This window comes from Triticum dicoccoides, chromosome 7A (genome assembly GCF_002162155.2).
Source record: "Triticum dicoccoides isolate Atlit2015 ecotype Zavitan chromosome 7A, WEW_v2.0, whole genome shotgun sequence".
NCBI classification, from domain to species: domain Eukaryota; kingdom Viridiplantae; phylum Streptophyta; class Magnoliopsida; order Poales; family Poaceae; genus Triticum; species Triticum dicoccoides.
In genome coordinates this window covers 226,262,646-226,284,282 of record NC_041392.1, presented here as the reverse complement: position 1 = coordinate 226,284,282, position 21,637 = coordinate 226,262,646, and the positions used below count along the sequence as shown (strand labels likewise).

Genomic DNA, 21,637 nt, shown 5'->3' with positions numbered 1-21,637 from the left:
AACTGTTGGTCGGATGTATGCGGTTAGCGTTGAATGTCGGCCTCCCGCATCCGTGTCCGCGGACTGGTCGCCCCTGTCCGCGGACGGATGCGGAAGAAAATTTACGAGTTGTCGTTGGAGATGCCCTTATGCTCAAATCTGATCCTAATTGAATGAGTGCATGCCTAGTCACCGAAATTTTTAACCTCAATGTTATCTTAGCTCCTACATGTCATATTTCACCCATATGTTATATCCTAATTTTTTTTGAATTAGTTATGGTATTTGAATCAAGTGCTTTTATTCAAATTCAAGAAAATGGCAGAACTGCGATATATTTGTTTGGTGATGATTCCTTATTCAAAGTTCATGAAAACTTATAAATGGATGTCATGTGTTATTTACAAGCTCTTACCTTGAATTTTTGGTATATTTTGTGAAAAAAAAGAAACTCCACTCTTCGTTGTTGATAAAACGAAATCCCTATTCACTCCTTTGGGTATCCTTTTTCCCCATAAGGATATTGAATACAAGGAACTCTCTTTAGTGCTACTGTAATTTTGAAAATGGTAAACATTTCATGAGCATTGGAATTTTATATCACGTATTTATAGTTCAAATTCAAAGTTGGGGCAGATTTGAATTCGTGTTCGAAAAAGGCAGTGAAATACTCTCCGAAAACTCTTGGAAACTTTATTTTGATTTTCTCAACCCCTCCTTTGCCACTGACCAGTGGGTCTCCTGGATAAGTCCAGCTCCGTCATCTCCAAGGGACACGCGCCCGCTTCCTGCCCGGCTGTCTCTTGATCTTTCTCCTCCCCCTCTGCTACCTCACTCCTCACTCTTTTCTTCCCCGCCTGGATCCCCTTTCTCATCAAGCTCGCCGGCCACGCCGCCGCTTGCCGTTGCAACGCCAGCCGCAGGGACCGGCGGGATCCGCCAGCCGTCGGTCCGGATCGACATCCACGCCTCTGGCTCCGACATGCACACCTGCTAGACATCGCCGTGAACCACCTCGTTTCTCCGGTGCGTTTTTGCTCCTTGGCTGTTCCCTAGCTCCATTGTTGCTCCTGCCGTCCCTTTAATGGTGATTCCCGGCGCCGGCGTGCAGGAACCTCTTGAACCAAGGCTGCCTTTCTCGGTTCCATCGGCCGCGGCGGTCATCCTCCTCCCTGAGCAACTACAGGGACCGTGACGGGCTCTGCTTCTGGACAACGGACTCGAAGGCGCGGGTCCCTCCTAATTCTTCCTCGACCGCTGACCGCCATTGACGCCGTTCGTCCTCTCGCCTCCCTGATCCGTCCGACCCGGCCGCCATGAACAGCAAGGTGAGGAGTCGCCTCTGCCTGCTGCTGGCTGCTTGCTGCTACTGTTCGCTACTGGCTTGCTTTGCTATTTGCTGTTGTTGCCGCTGCTGGCTGCTTGCTTTGCCGCTTGCTGCTGCTGGTTGTTTTGCTTGCCGATGCTGCTTGCCTTTGTGGCTTGCTGCTGCTGGCCTTGAGCTGCGAGTAAATGAGAGAAAGAAAGAAAGTTCTACATCTGTACAGGGAGATGGCCGTATTTAGATTCACCTCTGTACAGAGAGATGATCATGTTTCAGTACCGTTTAATTCACTTGCTCCTCCCAGTTTCAGACTAAGGCTAGTCTTCCCTGTGCATAGAAGTTTCAGAAAAATGCTCAACCTGCTGAACTTGTAAAATCCATAAAAATATCATTCCAGCTTCTGTTTGGAGTAGCACTTGTATGAAGTTGGATGGTTTAAATTGTATTGTAGCAATAGAAAACATGAACATACTTACCCCCTTAAGTTACAGCCGTGGCCCTCCTGTAGGTCTGGCCCCACATAATATCTGTCCCTCCCTTTTCAAACAGCTAGCCGTCGAGCTGCACTAAGGGAAATTGTTTGATGAAAAGTTTTTTTTGTAAAACTGTACCATATTCCGTACTTTCTGTAGTACTTTGGATAGCTAAAACTTAATGTTCGAAGGCATGTCTCACTTTATGCCTTTCTGGTATCATTTTACCAATGTAAATGAAGAAGAAACTCAACAAATCTTGCTTGCCATTTGCATGATTACCAAATGAATGTGCTTTATCTTGGCAAAAAAACAATGCTTATACCAATTATTTTGAACAGTTTTCTTTTTGCAATATGTTGTTTTTTTACAAGTACTTATTTTATTTATCATAATGCAGGACATTCATGAGGGTTTGAATTTTTCTGCTGCTGACGATGAATCCTACTTTGGAATCCTTTCAATAAAGTTTTCAAAGGATGGCCGTGAACTTGTTGTCGGAAACAGCAATGAGTCAATATGTATTTATGATCTTTGAGCAAACAAAGTGACAGAGCGAATTCATGCTCATGTGGTATGAAAGTCAAATGCACTCTTTCTTTTGTTGCTTCCATAACCTGTCCTTACAATGTACGCAACACTGTTTGGTGATAGACATATCTTCTTAGGTCATATTGGGATGTACTTCTAAAATCATTTCAAGTATCTAATGTGAGCATTGGTACTGTTTGCATGAAAAGAAAATTAAAGGAGTTTGTTTGTAAGATTCTAGTCTGCTGTCAATAGAAATGCACTTACATTATTAGTAAAAAAAAGCACTTACATTGCATATTCTACATGCTTTTGTACTGCATCCTTTAATGGTTCGTTATGACTGAAGTAATCATCCACATGAAGCATGGTGTTGCTTTAGGCATAGCAGATTGAAGTAATGAACCACGGAAAGCAATAGTTCTTGGTGGTGCTTTAAGCATAGCAGTTTGGATAGATACCGATAGCATGCTAGAAGTTCTGTCTTGTAGAGTACGGAACTGAAATAAAATTTGTCTTTGTAGGAGTCTCACAGTGTAGTGTAGTATCACATAAACACCTAACGCCTCTAAGAGGTATTTCCAAACGAGAAGCCAAAAGGAAAATGTCAAACAGTTTGTGGCGTGCCAACACTATTCAAGGTGTTTGGCTTTGTTCTTGAAAAAAAAGGTGTTTGGCTTGCTGCATAACTGCAGAGTGATGGTATATGGTGAAAGAAAACACTGTAAATGTTAGAACCACTAAGATTAGACGACAAGTAAATGTATAAATATCAGTAAAACGAATCACTACGTCAGCTGAAGCAGCAGCTGTGTTGGTAGTCCTGTGCAGGCTGGAAGTTGTCTCCTTCGGGCCTGCATTATTTGGCCTACGGATACATGAATATATCCTCTGTATTTAGTTTATTCCTCTACCTCACGCTGAGCTTGGAGCCAAAGACCTCATGTGCTGCGGTAACTGCCCCCCTACTCTTCATCAAGCATCCACCATGGGAGATTGATTCCTTAATTAATCTGAAAAGAGTTGCTTGTATTGATGTACTGTTAGAACTTCATAACAGAGGAGATTGGAAGATGGAGAAGAAAGGGACAAGGGAGAGGTTCGATTGGTTTGGTGCCTTTTTTTAGATCGATGAGCGCCTATGCCTGGCCGGTGAGGTCATGGCCTCGACGGAGATAGGAAGGATGGATAGGGAGAGGCGGCCCTCAGCCACGGTCGCCCACCCCCAGCCTCGATCCCCTATGGATCGGGATCGGGAGAGCCAGCGCCTGATTCCTGCCTCGCCTCGCCACCTCGACGTTGGCGAGCCCCACCAGAACCAGCTTCCCAAGCGCTGCCCTGCCTTCCTCCTCTTCATCTCCTTTCTCTCATTCCTCTCGTTTTCCCCTTCCTCCATCCCGTGCTCTCTCTTATCTCTCTCTCTCTCTCTCTCTCTCTCTCTCTCTCTCTCTCTCTCTCTTTGTTCGAACAGGAGGTACTCAGCCGCCCCAGCCGAGCCTAGTTAAACCTTCCGTTGAGATGGACGGCGGCGCGGAGGAGACAGTGAGGTCGCCGGCAAGTGCAACGACGACCGACTGGCGGAGGCTTTGGTCGAGTGGCGAGCGAGAGCCCTCCCGGGCGGCGCACAGCGAGGAGCTCGGGCGCGCGGAGGAGAGGAGGATCTGAGGCTTAACGGTGGTGCAGTGCTGCGTTCGCCAGCGCGGCTCCGGATCGAGCGTCGCGCGGGGTGGAGCGCCTCCTTGGCGGCTGGGATCGGGAGGCGAGGGAGAGAGAGGAGAGCCCATCCTGGGCCGCGGGTTGAATACCGCAAATTACAGGGATTTATTTGTAAAGTTGTCGAACGAAACGTTTTTCCCTTCAGAAGAGGAGTGCGGATTGAATATGAAGAATTACAGGGACTTTTCTGTAAAAACATCGACGACGTACGACCAGAAGCCATCGGTGCTTTATTAGTAGGTAAAGATACATGAGGTAGTACTAATTCAGGAAATCACGTCATGTGCAATCTGACTATGCATGCGGTGCCAGGCTGCCAGCCCAAAACAAATTGCCACCGGACCGGATCGACCTCCGGAAACATGCAAGCATGGAATCTGACAAACACGTGTTATTTGGATTGCACGCACAAGGAAACTACACATCTTCTTCCACGACACGGCTGCTACGGATAAGTCGGTTGATTTCATCCATAATTAAAACCACCTTGCTGACCGTTTGATGTAGCCCGACCGCACCATTTGATTTGTGTTCCTCTAAGCCGTAGATAAGTCAACGCACGCACTTCTCTGCTTGAGTAAATTGCGCAGAAATACCACAATTGGGGCATTGGAAACAGATTGGTACCAAGTTTGGTAATTTTTACATGTCAGTACCAGGTCTAGGGCTAGACGTTACAAAATGGTCTAAATCGCGTATAAACGCGTATTGACGGTGTATCTGACCGGCGGGGCCCGCATGTCAGCTGCCGATGTGGCATTCTTTTTGCAGAAACCCCCCGCGCCTCCTTCGTCCTCACGCGCGGCAGGGCCCGATCTGGATTGAGGGGAGGAGCCCCTCGAGCCCGAGCTCCTTCGCCTACCGTAACCCCCGCCCCGCCCTGGCCTCCTCCTCGCCACGCCGCCGGCCAGCCACCGGAGCACCACCACCGGCGATCAGGACCAGGTCGTCCCCGCACCCTGCCTCTCTCCTTCTCTTCCTCCTTCCATTTTTTCTTCTCTCTCTCTCTCACCCGAAGCTCTCTCTCTTGACGCGTCGCCTTGGTTCCCGTCTTCTTGGACTCCGGCGGCCGCATAGCCTCCTCCAGCGCCCACGCCTCCTCGATCCTCGCGTCCTGCAGCATCGCATCCCGCACCGCCTCCTGCAGCTCCAGTGAGGGCGGAACCCCGTCGGAGGCCATCTCGTCGAGGGCGACGAGCGCGCTCCTGGGGTCCCCGAACCTGCAGAACCCGGCGACGGGCCGGCGTGGGGAGTCGAGGCGGCAGAGCCAGCGGAGCACGAAAGCGGCCTCGCGGGCGTGGTGCATCGCGAGGAGGTGGCCGAGGAGCGGGGTGGCGAGCGGGAGCGGCGAGGGGCGGACGGGGTGGTGGCGGAGCGCGGTGAGCAGGGCGAAGCCCGGGGTGAGCGTGGGGAGGGAGGCGAGGTGCTCCGCGAGCGGGGGGGACGGGAGGCGCTCCGGGGAGCCGGGCAGGAGGAGTGCCGCGGAGAGGAGGCGGCCGACGGCGGGGACCTGGCCCTCAGAGATGAGTCGTGGGATGAGTGCGGAGATGGCGTCGAGCTCGGACGGGGAGAGGGGGGAGGGAGGCGCTTCCGTTGTGCAGAGGCCCCGAAGGAGATGGTGGAGGCCACGAGCAGAGGCCGCGGCGGTGCGAGCAGGGGCAGCTGAAAGCACAAGTGCTTCCTAGGTGGTTTTGGTAATTGATGACAACATATCTCTTGTTGGACTAATGTTTCTATCTAGTATGTTTCAGATAAGTTCAACAATTGAGTGGCATGGACTAAAGGTTGTGGGAACTCCTTCAAGATGCTAAGGACAAAGGATTGGCTAAAGCTTCAAGCTTAAGACTCTTCATTTTACATTTTAGTGATCCAAGATCACATTGAGTCCATAGGAAAAGCCAATACTATCAAGGAGGGATGAGGTGTTGCTTAATGAGCCTCTTGCTTCATGTGCTTAATGATATGCTCCAAAATCCTCAGCTACTTTCCCACTTCCACATATGACCTAAACCCAAAGCCAAACTCGGACCTACCGATTCTTTCTATCCGGCGACACCGAGTTTTCACTTGTCATAAGCCACTGTCAAAACCCTAGCAATTCGGTTCTACCGATAGGGATCTCGGTCTCACCGAGATGGGGTTGCAAACTCTCTGTTTCCCTTTCGTAACTTTTTGGTCTCACCAAAAAAGTGAATCGGTCCCATCGAGATTGCAATGTAAATTTAGTGTTTCCTTTTTGTAACTTTTCGGTCTCACCGAAAGAGCAAATCGGTCCCATCGAGTTTGCCTGACCAACTCTTTGGTTAGCTAATTACCAAAATCGGTCTTACCGAGTTTGTGTAATCGGTCTCATCGAGATTACGTTATGCCCAAACCCTAACCATATCGGTCCTACCGAGTTGCATGTCAGTCCCACCGAAAATCTCTAACGGTCACTAGGTTTACCTTTTCGGTCCGACCGAGTTTGTTGATTCGGTCCCACCGAGATTGGAAAACTGTGAGTAACGGTTGGATTTTGTGTGGAGGCTATATATACCCCTTCACCTCCTCTTCATTCAATGAGAGAGCCATCAGAACACTTCTACACTTCCAACTTATATGTTCTGAGAGAGAACCACCTACTCATGTGTTGAGACCAAGATATTCCATTCCTACCATATGAATCTTAATCTCTAGCCTTCCCCAAGTTGCTTTCCACTCAAATCTTCTTTCCACCAAATCCAAATCCTATGAGAGAGAGTTGAGTGTTGGGGAGACTATTATTTGAAGCACAAGAGCAAGGAGTTCATTATCTACACACCATTTGTTACTTCTTGGAGAGTGGTGTCTCCTAGATTGGCTAGGTGTCACTTGGGAGCCTCCGACAAGATTGTGGAGTTGAACCAAGGAGTTTGTAAGGGCAAGGAGATCGCCTACTTAGTGAAGATCTACCGCTAGTGAGACAAGTCCTTTGTGGATGATGGCCATGGTGGGATAGACAAGGTTGCTACTTCGTGGACCCTTTGTGGGTGGTTGCTTCTTTGTGGACCCTTCATGGGTGGAGCCCTCCGTGGACTCGCGCAACCGTTACCCTTTGTGGGTGGAGCCCTCCGTGGACTCGCGCAATCGTTACCCTTCGTGGGTTGAAGTCTCCATCAACGTGGATGTAGGATAGCACCACCTATTCGAACCACGGGAAAAACATCCGTGTCTCCAATTGTGTTTGAATTCTCCAAACCCTTCTCTTTACATTCTTACAAGTTGCATGCTTTATATTCCGCTGCTCATATACTCTTTGCATGCTTGCTTGATATGTATTGTGTATGTTGAAATTGTGCCTAAAACTCCACTCAAACCAAAGAGGCCTAAAAATTGTAACTTTAGCACTAAGTGTCTAATCACCCCCCCCCCCCTCTAGACACATCTACTTCTAGATCCTACAAGTGGTATCAGAGCTTTGGTCTCCATTGCCTTGGTTTAATCACCATTGGAGGAAGATGGATGTGTCTACTTTAGAGAGTCTTAGACATAGAGTGCCTATTCTTGATGGAGAGTATTTTCATGAGTGGAAAAATGAGATGCTTGTAATCTTCAATCAATATCATTTGAACAAGTATATTGCTAGTTCTTGTGCACCTCATATTGATCCTGTGCATCCTACCCTAGATGAAGATATTGACATGATTCACAATCTTAGAACTGCTGAGCTCATCATTAGAGGATTGCCCAAAAATTTGATTGCTAATTTGCCTACTCTTAATTGTGCCTATACTATATGGAAATTTCTTGAGGAACGATTTCCCGATCATTCCTTGAAAACTTTGGATGAAATTCTCCATAAATCCATTGCCTTGAGTAAGACGAACTCTAGTGATCCTAATTTTGGTAGTTGTCTATTTGAACTTACCAATCTTAAGCATGCTAAAGGAGATGTTGGAATCATTAGTGATATCATATTCGAAGCTATAAGAATTCATAAAAGTGACCACTTTGATGATCATTTATCTAATGAATTACCCTCTCTAGGAAATGATGAGTCACAAGATCATGATGAACATGGATACTGTGATGATGATGATGATGATAGTAACTTTGATCTTGATGATGCAATGAGACATTTTGGTCTTATGGCAAATCTTCGGGGATATGAATCAGGAGGAAAGGAATGGGTTCTTGATAGTGGATGTACTGATCATATGACCGGAGATGAAGAGATGTTTCGTGAGCTTGCTGAAAATGACGGCCCTCGAAAATATGTCACCTTTGGTGATAATTCAAAGGGTAAAGTGGTTGGCCTTGGTAAGGTGGCCATCTCACATGATAGTTTCATTCAAAATGTCATGCTCGTTGAATCTCTTGGCTACAACTTACTTTCAGTATCTAGACTTGCTGATTTCGGTTTGAATGTCCTATTTACTGAGATAGATTGCCAAGTATTTCGTCGAGACAATCATAAAATGGTCTTTACGAGTATGCGTAGAGGTGATCTTTACATTGTCGATTTCTCTAAAAAGGCACAACCTAAAACTTGCTTTGTTGCTAAATCCTCAAAAGGTTGGTTGTGGCATAGACGACTAGGTCACGTTGGCATGAGAAACCTTGACAAGCTTATTAAAGGAAATCATATCCTTGGAGTTAACGATGTCATATTTGATAAGGATAGACTTTGCAGTGCTTGTCAAGCAGGTAAACAGGTTGGAGGAAGACATCCCGTGAAGAACATCATGACCACAAGGAGGCCACTCAAGCTACTTCATATGGATCTTTTTGGTCCCAACGCCTACAAGAGTCTCGGTGGAAATTCTTTTGGTCTAGTTATAGTTGATGATTTTTCAAGATTTACGTGGGTGTTCTTTCTTAATGACAAGTCGCAGGTCCAGAAGATCTTCAGAAACTTCGCTAGGAAGGCCCAAAATCAGTTTGACATGAAGATCAAGAAGGTTCGAAGTGACAACGGAATGGAGTTCAAGAACACAAATGTGGACACCTTTCTTGACGAAGAAGGGATTTCACACGAGTTCTCGGCTACATACACACCTCAACAAAATGGAGTTGTTGAGAGGAAGAACCGGACGCTCATCGAAATGGCAAGAACGATGCTTGATGAATACAAGACGCCGAAGCACTTTTGGGCAGAAGCGGTTCAGACAGCTTGTCACGCAACAAATCGCTTATATCTTCACAAGCTACTCGGCAAGACGGCATACGAGCTTCTCACCGGTAACAAACCCCAAGTTGGATACTTTCGAGTATTCGGCTCAAAGTGCTACATTCTTGATAAGCATCGTCGTTCAAAGTTTGCTCCTAAATCTCATGAAGGTTTTCTACTTGGTTATGGCTCAAACTCTCACACTTACCGTGTCTACAACAATTTCACCCGAAAGGTTGAAGAGACGGTAGATGTGAAGTTTGATGAATCTAATGGCTCGCAAGTAGAGCAGTTGCCAATTGATGTAGGAGACAAAGACCCTTCAGAAGCAATCCAAGACTTGTCCATTGGCAAAATTCGTCCAACGGAGGTGAAGGAGAGTACTTCATCCGTCCAAGTGGAAGCTTCTACTTCACGACTAGGTGAACCAAGAATTGACACGGAAGCATCCACAAATGGGACACACCAAGATGAAGAAAACGAGGAAATGCATCAAGACGAACATCAACAACCTCCTTCTCCACCACGACAAGAGAACGACGACGTCAACAATGAAGAAGGCCAAGAAGAAGAACAAGATGAAGAAGATGTTCAACAAAGACCCAAGCAAAAGCTCTCATGAGTTCGAGCAAGAATTGCCAAAGATCATCCCATCGAGCAAATCCTCAATGATATACAAACCGGGAGAATCACTCGCTCAAAAACTCGTTTAGCTAACTTTTGTGAAAACTATTCATTCATCTCTAGCATTGAACCTATGAAGGTTGAAGAAGCATTGGAAGATCCGGATTGGATAAACGCTATGCATGAAGAGCTACACAATTTTGAGAGAAACCAAGTTTGGACATTGGTTGAGAAGCCCGACAACAACCACAATATCATTGGTACCAAATGGGTGTTTCGCAACAAGCAAGATGAAGATGGACAAGTGGTTCGCAACAAAGCACATCTCGTCGCCCAAGGGTACACACAAGTCGAAGGTGTGGACTATGGTGAGACATATGCTCCCGTTGCTAGACTTGAGTCCATTCGCATCTTACTTGCCTATGCTAATCACCATAATATCACCTTGTACCAAATGGACATTAAAAGTGCTTTTCTAAATGGTGAAATAGAGGAGGAAGTTTATGTCAAACAACCTCCCGTCTTTATAAATCCTAAGAAACCAAATCATGTTTACAAACTTCACAAAGCTCTTTATGGTCTTAAACAAGCTCCTAGAGCATGGTATAAATGCTTGACCAAGTTCCTTATTACAAGTGGTTTTGAAATTGGTAAAATTGATTCTACTCTTTTTACTAAAAGAGTTAATGGAGAACTATTTGTATGCCAAATTTATGTTGATGATATCATATTTGGTTCAACTAACCCTCTCTTTAGTGAAAAGTTTGGAAAGCTAATGTCAGAGAAGTTTGAGATGTCTATGATGAGTGAACTCAAATTCTTTCTCGGTTGGCAAATCAAGCAAACTAAGGAAGGTACATCTGTCTCTCAAACAAAGTACACCAAGGACTTATTCAAGAAGTTCAATATGCAAGAATGCAAAGGTATGTCTACACCCAAGCCTACTAGTGGACATAATGATTTGACCAAAGATGGTGAACCGGTTGATCAAAAGGTTTATCGCTCTATGATTGGTTCATTGTTATACCTATGTGCTTCACGTCCCGATATTATGCTAAGTGTGTGCATGTGTGCACGATATCAAGCTTATCCTAAAGAATGTCATCTTAAGGCTGTGAAAAGGATAGTGAGATATTTAATCCATACACCAAATTTTGGCATTTGGTATCCTAAGAGGTCTTCTTTTGATCTTGTTGGCTATTCCGACTCGGATTATGCCGGAGACAAGGTTGATAGAAAGTCCACTTCGGGTACTTGTCAATTTCTTGGTAGATCTCTTGTGTCTTGGTCTTCCAAGAAACAAAACTCGGTACCCTTATCCACCGCCGAAGCAGAATACATTGCCGCTGGTTCATGTTGTGCTCAATTACTTTGGATGACCCAAACTCTTAAAGATTATGGGATTTATGTGAAACATGTTCCACTGCTTTGTGACAATGGAAGTGCTATCAAAATTGGTCATAATCCTGTACAATATTCTCGAACTAAGCATATTGAAGTTCGTCATCATTTCATTCGAGATCATGTTGCTAAGGGTGACATTAATCTTAAGCACGTTCGCACCGATAAGCAATTAGCGGATATATTTGTTGGGGAACATAGTAATTTCAAAAAATTTCCTACGCACACGCAAGATCATGGTGATGCACAGCAACGAGGGGAGAGTGTGATCTATGTACCCTTGGTAGATCGACAACGGAAGCATTTGGTTGATGTAGTCGTACGTCTTCACGGCCCGACCGATCAAGCACCGAAACTATGGCACCTCCGAGTTTTAGCACACGTTCAGCTCGATGACGATCCCCGGACTCCGATCCAGCAAAGTGTCGGGGAAGAGTTCCGTCAGCACAACGGCGTGGTGACGATCTTGATGTACTACTGCCGCAGGGCTTCGCCTAAGCACCGCTACAATATTATCGAGGACTATGATGGCTGGGGGCGCCGCACACGGCTAAGAATAAGATCACGTGGATCAACTTCTGTCTATGGGGTGCCCCTTGCCTCAGTATATAAAGGATGGAGGAGGAGGAGGCCGGCCAAGGCAATTGGTGCGGCCAGGATGTGGAGTCCTACTAGGACTCCAAGTCCTAGTAGGAGTCCACCAAGAGGGGAGGAAGGGAGAAGGAAGTGGAGGAGAAGGAGAGGTGGCCGGCCCCCTTTTCCCTAGTCCAATTCGGACTAGAGGGGAGGGGGGCGCAGCAGCCCCTTGGCCCTTTTTCCTCTTCCCACTAAAGCCCATCAAGGCCCATTGCTTCTCCCGTAACTACCCGGTACTCCGAAAAATACCCGAATCACTCGGAACCTTTCCTATGTCCGAATATAGTCGTCCAATATATCGATCTTTACGTCTCGACCATTTCGAGACTCCTCCTCATGTCCCCGATCTCATCCGGGACTCCGAACTCCTTCGGTACATCAAAACTCATAAACTCATAATATAACTGTCATCAAAACCTTAAGCGTGCGGACCCTACAGGTTCGAGAACAATGTAAACATGACCGAGACACGTCTCCGGTCAATAACCAATAGCGGGACCTGGATGCCCATATTGGCTCCTACATATTCTACGAAGATCTTTATCGGTTAGACCGCATAACAACATACGTTGTTCCCTTTGTCATCGGTATGTTACTTGCCCGAGATTCGATCGTCGGTATCTCAATACCTAGTTCAATCTCGTTACCGACAAGACTCTTTACTCGTTCCATAATACATCATCCCGCAACTAACTCATTAGTTGCAATGCTTGCAAGGCTTCAGTGATGTGTATTACCGAGAGGGCCCAGAGATACCTCTCCGACAATCGGAGTGACAAATCCTAATCTCGAAATACGCCAACCCAACATGTACCTTTGGAGACACCTGTAGAGCACCTTTATAATCACCCAGTTACGTTGTGACGTTTGGTAGCACACAAAGTGTTCCTCCAGCAAACGGGAGTTGCATAATCTCATAGTCATAGGAACATGTAAGTCATGAAGAAAGCAATAGCAACATACTAAACGATCGGGTGCTAAGCTAATGGAATGGGTCATGTCAATCAGATCATTCAACTAATGATGTGATCCCGTTAATCAAATAACAACGCTTTGTCAATGGTTAGGAAACATAACCATCTTTGATTAACGAGCTAGTCAAGTAGAGGCATACTAGTGACACTCTGTTTGTCTATGTATTCACACATGTATTATGTTTCCGGTTAATACAATTCTAGCATGAATAATAAACATTTATCATGATATAAGGAAATAAATAATAACTTTATTATTGCCTCTAGGGCATATTTCCTTCAGTCTCCCACTTGCATTAGAGTCAATAATCTAGATCACATCGCCATGTGATTTAACATCAATAGTTCACATCTTTATGTGATTGGTTCACATCTCCATGTGACTAACACCCAAAGGGTTTACTAGATTCAATAATCTAGTTCACATCGCTATGTGATTAAGACCCAAAAGGTGATCATGTTTTGCTTGTGAGAGAAGTTTAGTCAACGGGTCTGCCACATTCAGATCTGCATGTATTTTGCAAATTTCTATGTCAACAATGCTTTGCATGGAGCTACTTCTAGCTAATTGCTCCCACTTTTCAATATGTATCCAGATTGAGACTTAGAGTCATCTAGATCAGTGTCAAAACTTGCATCGACATAACCCTTTACGACGAACCTTTTGTCACCTTCGTAATCGAGAAACATATCCTTATTCCAGTAAGGATAATTTTGACCGCTGTCCATTGATCTACTCCTAGATCACTATTGTACTCCCTTTCTTAACACAGTGTAGGGTATACAATAGATCTGGTACACAGTATGGCATACTTTATAGAACCTTATGGCTGAGGCATAGGGAATGACTTTCATTTTATTTCTATCTTCTGCCGTGGTCGGGCTTTGAGTCTTACTCAATTTCACACCTTGCAACACAGGTAGGAACTCTTTCTTTGACTGTTCCATTTTGAACTACTTCAAAATCTTGTCAAGGTATGTACTCATTGAAAAAACTTATCAAGCGTCTTAATCTATCTCTATAGATCTTGATGCTCAATATGTAAGCAGCTTTACCGAGGTCTTTCTTTGAAAAATTCCTTTCAAAACCTCCTTTATGCTTTGCAGAATAATTCTACATTATTTCCGATCAACAATATGTCATTCACATATACTTATCAGAAATGTTGTAGTGCTCCCACTTACTTTCTTGTAAATACAGGCTTCATCGCAAGTCCGTATAAAACTATATGCTTTGATCAACTTATCAAAGCGTATATTCCAACTCCGAGATGCTTGCACCAGTCCATAGATGGATCGTTGGATCTTGCATATTTTGTTAGCACCTTTAGGATTGACAAAACCTTCTGGTTGTATCATATACAACTCTTCTTAAATAAATCCATTAAGAAATGCAGTTTTGTTTATCCATTTGCCAGATTTCATAAAATGCGGCAATTGCTAACATGATTCGGACAGACTTAAGCATATATACGAGTGAGAAACTCTCATCATAGTCAACACTTTGAACTTTGTCAAAAACTTTTTGCGACAATTCTAGCTTTTTGTAGATAGTAACACTACTATCAGCGTCTGTCTTCCTCTTGAAGATCCATTTAATCTCAATGGCTTGCCGATCATTGGGCAAGTCAATCAAAGTCCATAGTTTGTTCTCATATATGGATCTCATCTCAGATTTCATGGCTTCAAGCCATTTTGCGGAATCTGGGCTCATCATTGCTTCCTCATAGTTCATAGGTTCGTCATGGTCAAGTAACATGACCTCCAGAACAGGATTACTGTACCACTCTGGTGCGGATCTCACTCTGGTTTACCTACGAGATTCGGTAGTAACTTGATCTGAAGTTACATTATCATCATCATTAGCTTCCTCACTAATTGGTGCAGTAGTCACAGGAACAGATTTTGTGATGAACTACTTTCCAATAAGGGAGCAGGTACAGTTACCTCATCAAGTTCTACTTTCCTCCCACTCACTTCTTTCGAGAGAAACTCCTTCCCTAGAAAAACTCCGAATTTAGCAACAAAAGTCTTGCCTTCGGATTTGTGATAGAAGGTGTACCCAACAGTCTCCTTTGGGTATCCTATGAAGACATATTTCTCCGATTTGGGTTTGAGCTTATTAGGATGAAACTTTTTCATATAAGCATCACAACCCCAAACTTTAAGAAACGACAACTTTGGTTTCTTGCCAAACCACAGTTCAGATTGTGTCATCTCAACGGACTTAGATGGTGCCCTATTTAACGTGAATGCAGTTGTCTCTAATGCATAACCCCAAAACGATAGTGGTAGATCGGTAAGAGACATCATAGATCGCACCATATCTAATAAAGTACGGTTATGACATTCAGACACACCATTATGCTGCGGTGTTCCAGGTGGCATGAGTTTGTGAAACTATTCCACATTGTTTTAATTGAAGACCAAACTCGTAACTCAAATATTTGTCTCTGCGATCAGATCGTAGAAACTTTATTTTCTTATTACAATGATTTTCCACTTCACTCTAAAATTCTTTGAACTTTTCAAATGTTTCAGGCTTATGTTTCATCAAGTAGATATACCCATATCTGCTCAAATCATCTGTGAAGTTTCAGAAAATAACGATACTTGTCGTGAGCCTTAACACTCATCGGACCGCATACATCAGTATGTATTATTTTCAATAAGTCAGTTGCTCGCTCCGGAGAACGGAGTCTTAGTCATCTTACCCATGAGGCATGGTTCGCAAGCATCAAGTGATTCATAATCAAGTGATTCCAAAATCCCATCAACATGGAGTTTCTTCGTGCGCTTTACACCAATATGACCTAAACGGCAGTGCTACAAATAAGTTGCACTATCATTATTAACTTTGCATCTTTTGGTTTCAATATTATGATTATGTGTATCACTATGATCGAGATCCAATGAACTATTTTCATTGGGTGTGTAACCATATAAGGTTTTATTCATGTAAACAGAACAACAATTTATTCTCTTACTTAAATGAATAACCGTATTACAATAAACATGATCAAATCATATTCATGCTTAACGCAAACACCAAATAACACTTATTCAGGTTCAACACTAATCCCGAAAGTATAGGGAGTGTGCGATGATGATCATATCAATCTTGGAACCACTTCCAACACACATTGTCACTTCACCCTTAACTAGTCTCTGTTTATTCTGCAACTCCTATTTCGAGTTACTAATCTTAGCAACTGAACTAGTATCAAATACTGAGGGGTTGCTATAAACACTAGTAAAGTACACATCAATAACATGTATATCAAATATACTTATGTTCACTTTGCCATCCTTCTTATCTGCCAATCACTTGGGGTAGTTCCGCTTCCAGTGACCAGTCCCTTTGCAGTAGAAACACTTAGTCTCAGGCTTAGGACCAGACTTGGGCTTCTTCACTTGAGCAGCAACTTGCTTGTTGTTCTTCTTGAAGTTCCCCTTCTTCCCTCTGCCCTTTTCTTGAAACTAGTGGTCTTGTCTACCATCAACACTCGATATTTTTCTCGATTTCTACCTTCGTCAATTTCCGCATTACGAAGAGCTTGGGAATCGTTTCCGTTATCCCTTGCATATCATAGTTCATCACGAAGTTCTACTAACTTGGTGATGGTGACTAGAGGATTCTGTCAATCACTATCTTATCTGGAAGATTAACTCCCACTTGATTCAAGCGATTGTAGTACTCAGACAATCTGGGCACATGCTCACTAGTTGAGCGATTCTCCTCCATCTTTTAGCTATAGAACTTGTTGGAGACTTCATATCTCTCAACTCGGGTATTTCCTTGAAATATTAACTTCAACTCCTGGAACATCTCATATGCTCCATGACGTTCAAAACGTCTTTGAAGTCCCAATTCTAAGCCATTAAGCATGGTGCACTGAAATATCAAGTAGTCATCATATTGAGCTAGCCAAACGTTCATAACGTCTGCATCTGCTCCTGCAATAGGTCTGTCACCTAGCGGTGCATCAAGGACATAATTCTTCTGTGCAGCAATGAGGATAAACCTCAGATCACGGATCCAATCCGCATCATTGCTACTAACATCTTTCAACACAATTTTCTCTAGGAACATATCAAAATAAACACAGGGAAGCAACAACGTGAGCTATTGATTTACAACATAATTTGCAAAATACTACAAGGACTAAGTTCATGATAAATTTAAGTTCAATTAATTTACTTAAAGAACTCCCACTTAAATAGACATTCCTCTAATCCTCTAAGTGATTACGTGATCCAAATCAACTAAACCATGTCCGATCATCACGTGAGATGGAGTAGTTTCATTGGTGAACATCATTATGTTGATCATATCTACTATATGATTCACGCTCGACCTTTCGGTCTCCGTGTTCCGAGGCCATATCTGTATATGCTTGGCTCGTCAAGTATAACCTGAGTATTCCGCGTGTGCAACTGTTTTGCACCCGTTGTATTTGAACGTAGAGCCTATCACACCCGATCATCACGTGGTGTCTCAGCATGAAGAACTTTCGCAACGGTGCATACTCAGGAAGAACACTTCTTGATAATTAGTGAGAGATCATCTTATAATGCTACCGTCAATCAAAGCAAGATAAGATGCATAAAAGATAAACATCATATGCAATCAAAATATGTGACATGATATGGCCATCATCATCTTGCTCCTTTGATCTCCATCTCCAAAGTACTGTCATGATCTCTATCGTCACCGGCATGACACCATGATCTCCATCATCTTGATCTATATCAATGTGTCGTCACACGGTCGTCTCGCCAACTATTGCTCTTGCAACTATTGCTATCGCATAGCGATAAAGTAAAGCAATTATTTGGCGCTTGCATCTTATGCAATAAAGAGACAACCATAAGGCTTTTGCCAGTTGCCGATAACTTTAACAAAACATGATCATCTCATACAACAACTTATATCTCATCACGTTTTGACCATATCACATCACAACATGCCCTGCAAAAACAAGTTAGACGTCCTCTACTTTGTTGTTGCAAGTTTTACGTGGCTGCTACGGGCTTAAGCAAGAACCAATCTTACCTACGCATCAAAACCACAACGATAGTTTGTCAAGTTGGTGCTGTTTTAACCTTCGCAAGGACCGGGCGTAGCCACACTCGGTTCAACTAAAGTTGGAGAAACTGTCACCCGCAAGCCACCTATGTGCAAGGCATGTCGGGAGAACCGGTCTCGCGTAAGCGTACGCGTAATGTCGGTCTGGGCCGCTTCATCCAACAATACCGCCGAACCAAAGTATGACATGCTGGTAAGCAGTATGACTTATATTGCCCACAACTCACTTGTGTTCTACTCGTGCAAATAACATCAACATATAAAACCTAGGCTCGGATGCCACTGTTGGGGAACGTAGTAATTTCAAAAAAATTCCTACGCAGACGCAAGATCATGGTGATGCACAGCAACGAGGGGAGAGTGTGATCTACGTACCCTTGGTAGATCGACAACGGAAGCGTTTGGTTGATGTAGTCATACGTCTTCACGGCCCGACCGATCAAGCACCGAAACTACGGCACCTCCGAGTTTTAGCACACGTTCAGATCGATGACGATCCCCGAACTCTGATCCAGCAAAGTGTCGGGGAAGAGTTCCGTCAGCACGATGGCGTGGTGACGATCTTGATGTACTACTGCCGTAGGGCTTCGCCTAAGCACCGCTACAATATTATCGAGGACTATGGTGGCTGGGGGCACCGCACACGGCTAAGAATAAGATCACATGGATCAACTTCTGTCTATGGGGTGCCCCTTGCCTCAGTATATAAAGGATGAAGGAGGAGGAGGCCGGCCAAGGCAATTGGTGCGGCCAGGATGTGGATTCCTACTAGGACTCCAAGTCCTGGTAGGAGTCCACCAAGAGGGGAGGAAGGGAGAAGGAAGTGGAGGAGAAGGAGAGGTGGCCGGCCCCCTTTTCCCTAGTCCAATTCGGACTAGAGGGGAGGGGGGGCGCAGCAACCCCTTGGCCCTTTTTCCTCTTTCCACTAAAGCCCATCAAGGCCCATTGCTTCTCCCGTAACTACCCGGTACTCCGAAAAATACCTGAATCACTCGGAACCTTTCCGATGTCCGAATATAGTCGTCCAATATATCGATCTTTACGTCTCGACCATTTCGAGACTCCTCGTCATGTCCCCGATCTCATCCGGGACTCCGAACTCCTTCGGTACATCAAAACTCATAAACTCATAATATAACTGTCATCGAAACCTTAAGCGTGCGGGCCCTACGGGTTCGAGAACAATGTAGACATGACCGAGACACGTCTCCGGTCAATAACCAATAGCGGGACCTGGATGCCCATATTGGCTCCTACATATTCTACGAAGATCTTTATTGGTCAGACCGCATAACAACATACGTTGTTCCCTTTGTCATCGGTATGTTACTTGCCCGAGATTCGATCGTCGGTATCTCAATACCTAGTTCAATCTCGTTACCGGCAAGTCTCTTTACTCGTTCCATAATACATCATCCCGCAACTAACTCATTAGTTGCAATGCTTGCAAGGCTTCAGTGATGTGTATTACCGAGAGGGCCCAGAGATACCTCTCCGACAATCGGAGTGACAAATCCTAATCTCAAAATACGCCAACCCAACATGTACCTTTGGAGACACCTGTAGAGCACCTTTATAATCACTCAGTTACGTTGTGACGTTTGGTAGCACACAAAGTGTTCCTCCGGCAAACGGGGTTGCATAATCTCATAGTCATAGGAACATGTATAAGTCATGAAGAAAGCAATAGCAACATACTAAACGATCGGGTGCTAAGCTAATGGAATGGGTCATGTCAATCAGATCATTCAACTAATGATGTGATCCCGTTAATCAAATAACAACTCTTTGTCAATGGTTAGGAAACATAACCATCTTTGATTAACGAGCTAGTCAAGTAGAGGCATACTAGTGACACTCTGTTTGTCTATGTATTCACACATGTATTATGTTTCCGGTTAATACAATTCTAGCATGAATAATAAACATTTATCATGATATAAGGAAATAAATAATAACTTTACTATTGCCTCTAGGGCATATTTCCTTCAATATTTACTAAACCACTTGATGAGAAAGTGTTTTGCAGGTTGAGAGGAGAATTGAACATCATTGATGCTTCGAACTTGGAGTAGAAACTCCATTGGATACATGCAAGACATGAGCTTATGACTAATCCATGATATATCTCTTATGATAACTATCTTATGTCTTGGATATATTTGCACCTTGCATGTTGTCTAACCCATGTAGGTGCTTGGTTGAATCTAATTCCATGAGATTGCGACTCACTCACATCTTGAGCAATCTCTACATCACCAAGACTCTACACAATGGTGGTTGAAGACAAGGAAGCACAAAACCATTCAAACATATCCTTTGACAATTTCTATGTTGAGCTTCATGATTGTCATTTTTGGATACACAAGTGCTCTTCCTTGCAAGAACTAACCCATGTAGGTAGATGAGCTCAAACTCCAAGTGATGCTCCCAACTCTTGATGAGCTACATCAACCTTGAGCACCCACATAAGTTCAACTACATGAGCAAGAACCACACCACCACCAAAGGTATGTTATTCCATCTTAGAGAAGCTTTACTCCAAGACATGAGTCAAAGCAACTCAACAAGATGTGAATACATCAAGATGCTTAAACGAAAAATGGTAACCCCATTTTGAGCTTAAACGATGAGTATGACCTATGATCAAGTGTTCTCACTTGACTCCTAAGTCAATATACTCTAACATAGGTGACTATGTCACCACCCAACTCTAGATGAAGTTCTCTTGTATTCTTTTCTGTGTTATTGCATTTGTCTCATGCATGTTTAGTTTCTTTCTTTTTTTAAAAAAACTTCATCTAGATCTTTCAGTTTCTTCTCTTTTCTCTTTGTTTTTGTTCTGCATTTTCTGTATTTAATTCCTTACAAATCCTTCAGGTAATTCATTGCAAATCTTTGTGAGATCCTATATGTCTAGTGAGCTGAGGTAACAAGTGTTTTTCTCTGTGTGAACTCGGTTTCACCGACTTGTAATTTTCGGTCCAACCGAATCTTTTCGGTGCCACCGAAACATACCACTCGGTGCCACCGACTTCGCAACAGGAAAAACAGTTTGCCACTTGTTCTATATTTCTTCTGATCCAGCTCTACTCAATGAATCTTGTCCTCCACAAGCATCAAAGTTTTATCCATTGCTTTGTGCTGAGTCTCAAGGACCAAACCTATACGACGGATTCCAGAAAGCCCTTTTTGGAAATTGATGTCAAAGGGGAGAGAGAGATCACATCAAAGCTTGTAGGAGAGAGAGATCACATCAAGGGAGAGAAAAAGTCTCAAGGACCAAACCTACAAGAGAGAAAGTATTAAGGGGGAGAGAGAGACTTCTAGGGGGAGAGAATACTCAAGGATCCCAGATGCTTGATGTTCAAGAGGAGAGATGTCACATGCCTTTTTGGGGAAAAGACATGTATTTGCATTAAGTTCTATCCATTTGTATCTTTTAGCTCTGATTTTTTGTTCCCTATCTTCTCCCAATATCCCATGTAAAATTCAGGTGGAGCAAGACACCTAAGGGAAAGAAATCGGTCAAATTCATTGCATATCTTTATTGTTGGGGACATGTTGAATCCAATGTGGTACCTTGTACTCACTCTCTACATGTCATCCCAGTCTTGGTATTCTTGTGGTTTCTTTTGTTTGCTCTGGCTAGTGGATGTACCTGTGTTATCTAACTTTGTTTGTGCAGGTTCATTCCATCCTAAGCCAACTCAAGATCACAAGGTAAGTATATGCATCAAAATCATGAGTATGAGGAGTTCT

At 43.9% G+C, this 21,637-nt stretch overlaps 1 protein-coding gene and 2 long non-coding RNA genes across 4 annotated transcripts; 1 reads left to right on the top strand and 2 right to left on the bottom strand.

Annotated features, from left to right (window-relative positions):
- The first annotated feature begins 780 nt into the window (after positions 1–780).
- Positions 781–4,213, top strand: LOC119331960. 2 transcript variants are annotated; one of them, XR_005160735.1, is made up of 4 exons: positions 781–1,005; positions 1,091–1,307; positions 2,177–3,260; positions 3,368–4,213. It is a non-coding gene; the product is annotated as an uncharacterized LOC119331960 (long non-coding RNA). The 2 variants fall into 2 exon arrangements; XR_005160734.1 differs by having other exon boundaries at positions 3,355–4,213.
- Positions 1,424–2,178, bottom strand: LOC119331961. Its single transcript, XR_005160736.1, has 3 exons — positions 1,780–2,178; positions 1,583–1,665; positions 1,424–1,481 (listed from the first exon to the last, which is right to left on the bottom strand). It is a non-coding gene; the product is annotated as an uncharacterized LOC119331961 (long non-coding RNA).
- Positions 4,214–4,684: 471 nt separating the features above from the next.
- LOC119333410 lies at positions 4,685–20,271 on the bottom strand. Its single transcript, XM_037606311.1, has 3 exons — positions 20,268–20,271; positions 4,886–5,685; positions 4,685–4,690 (listed from the first exon to the last, which is right to left on the bottom strand). Exons 1-3 carry the CDS (start codon positions 20,269–20,271, stop codon positions 4,685–4,687), a joined length of 810 nt encoding a protein of 269 aa, XP_037462208.1.
- Positions 20,272–21,637: the final 1,366 nt, after the last annotated feature.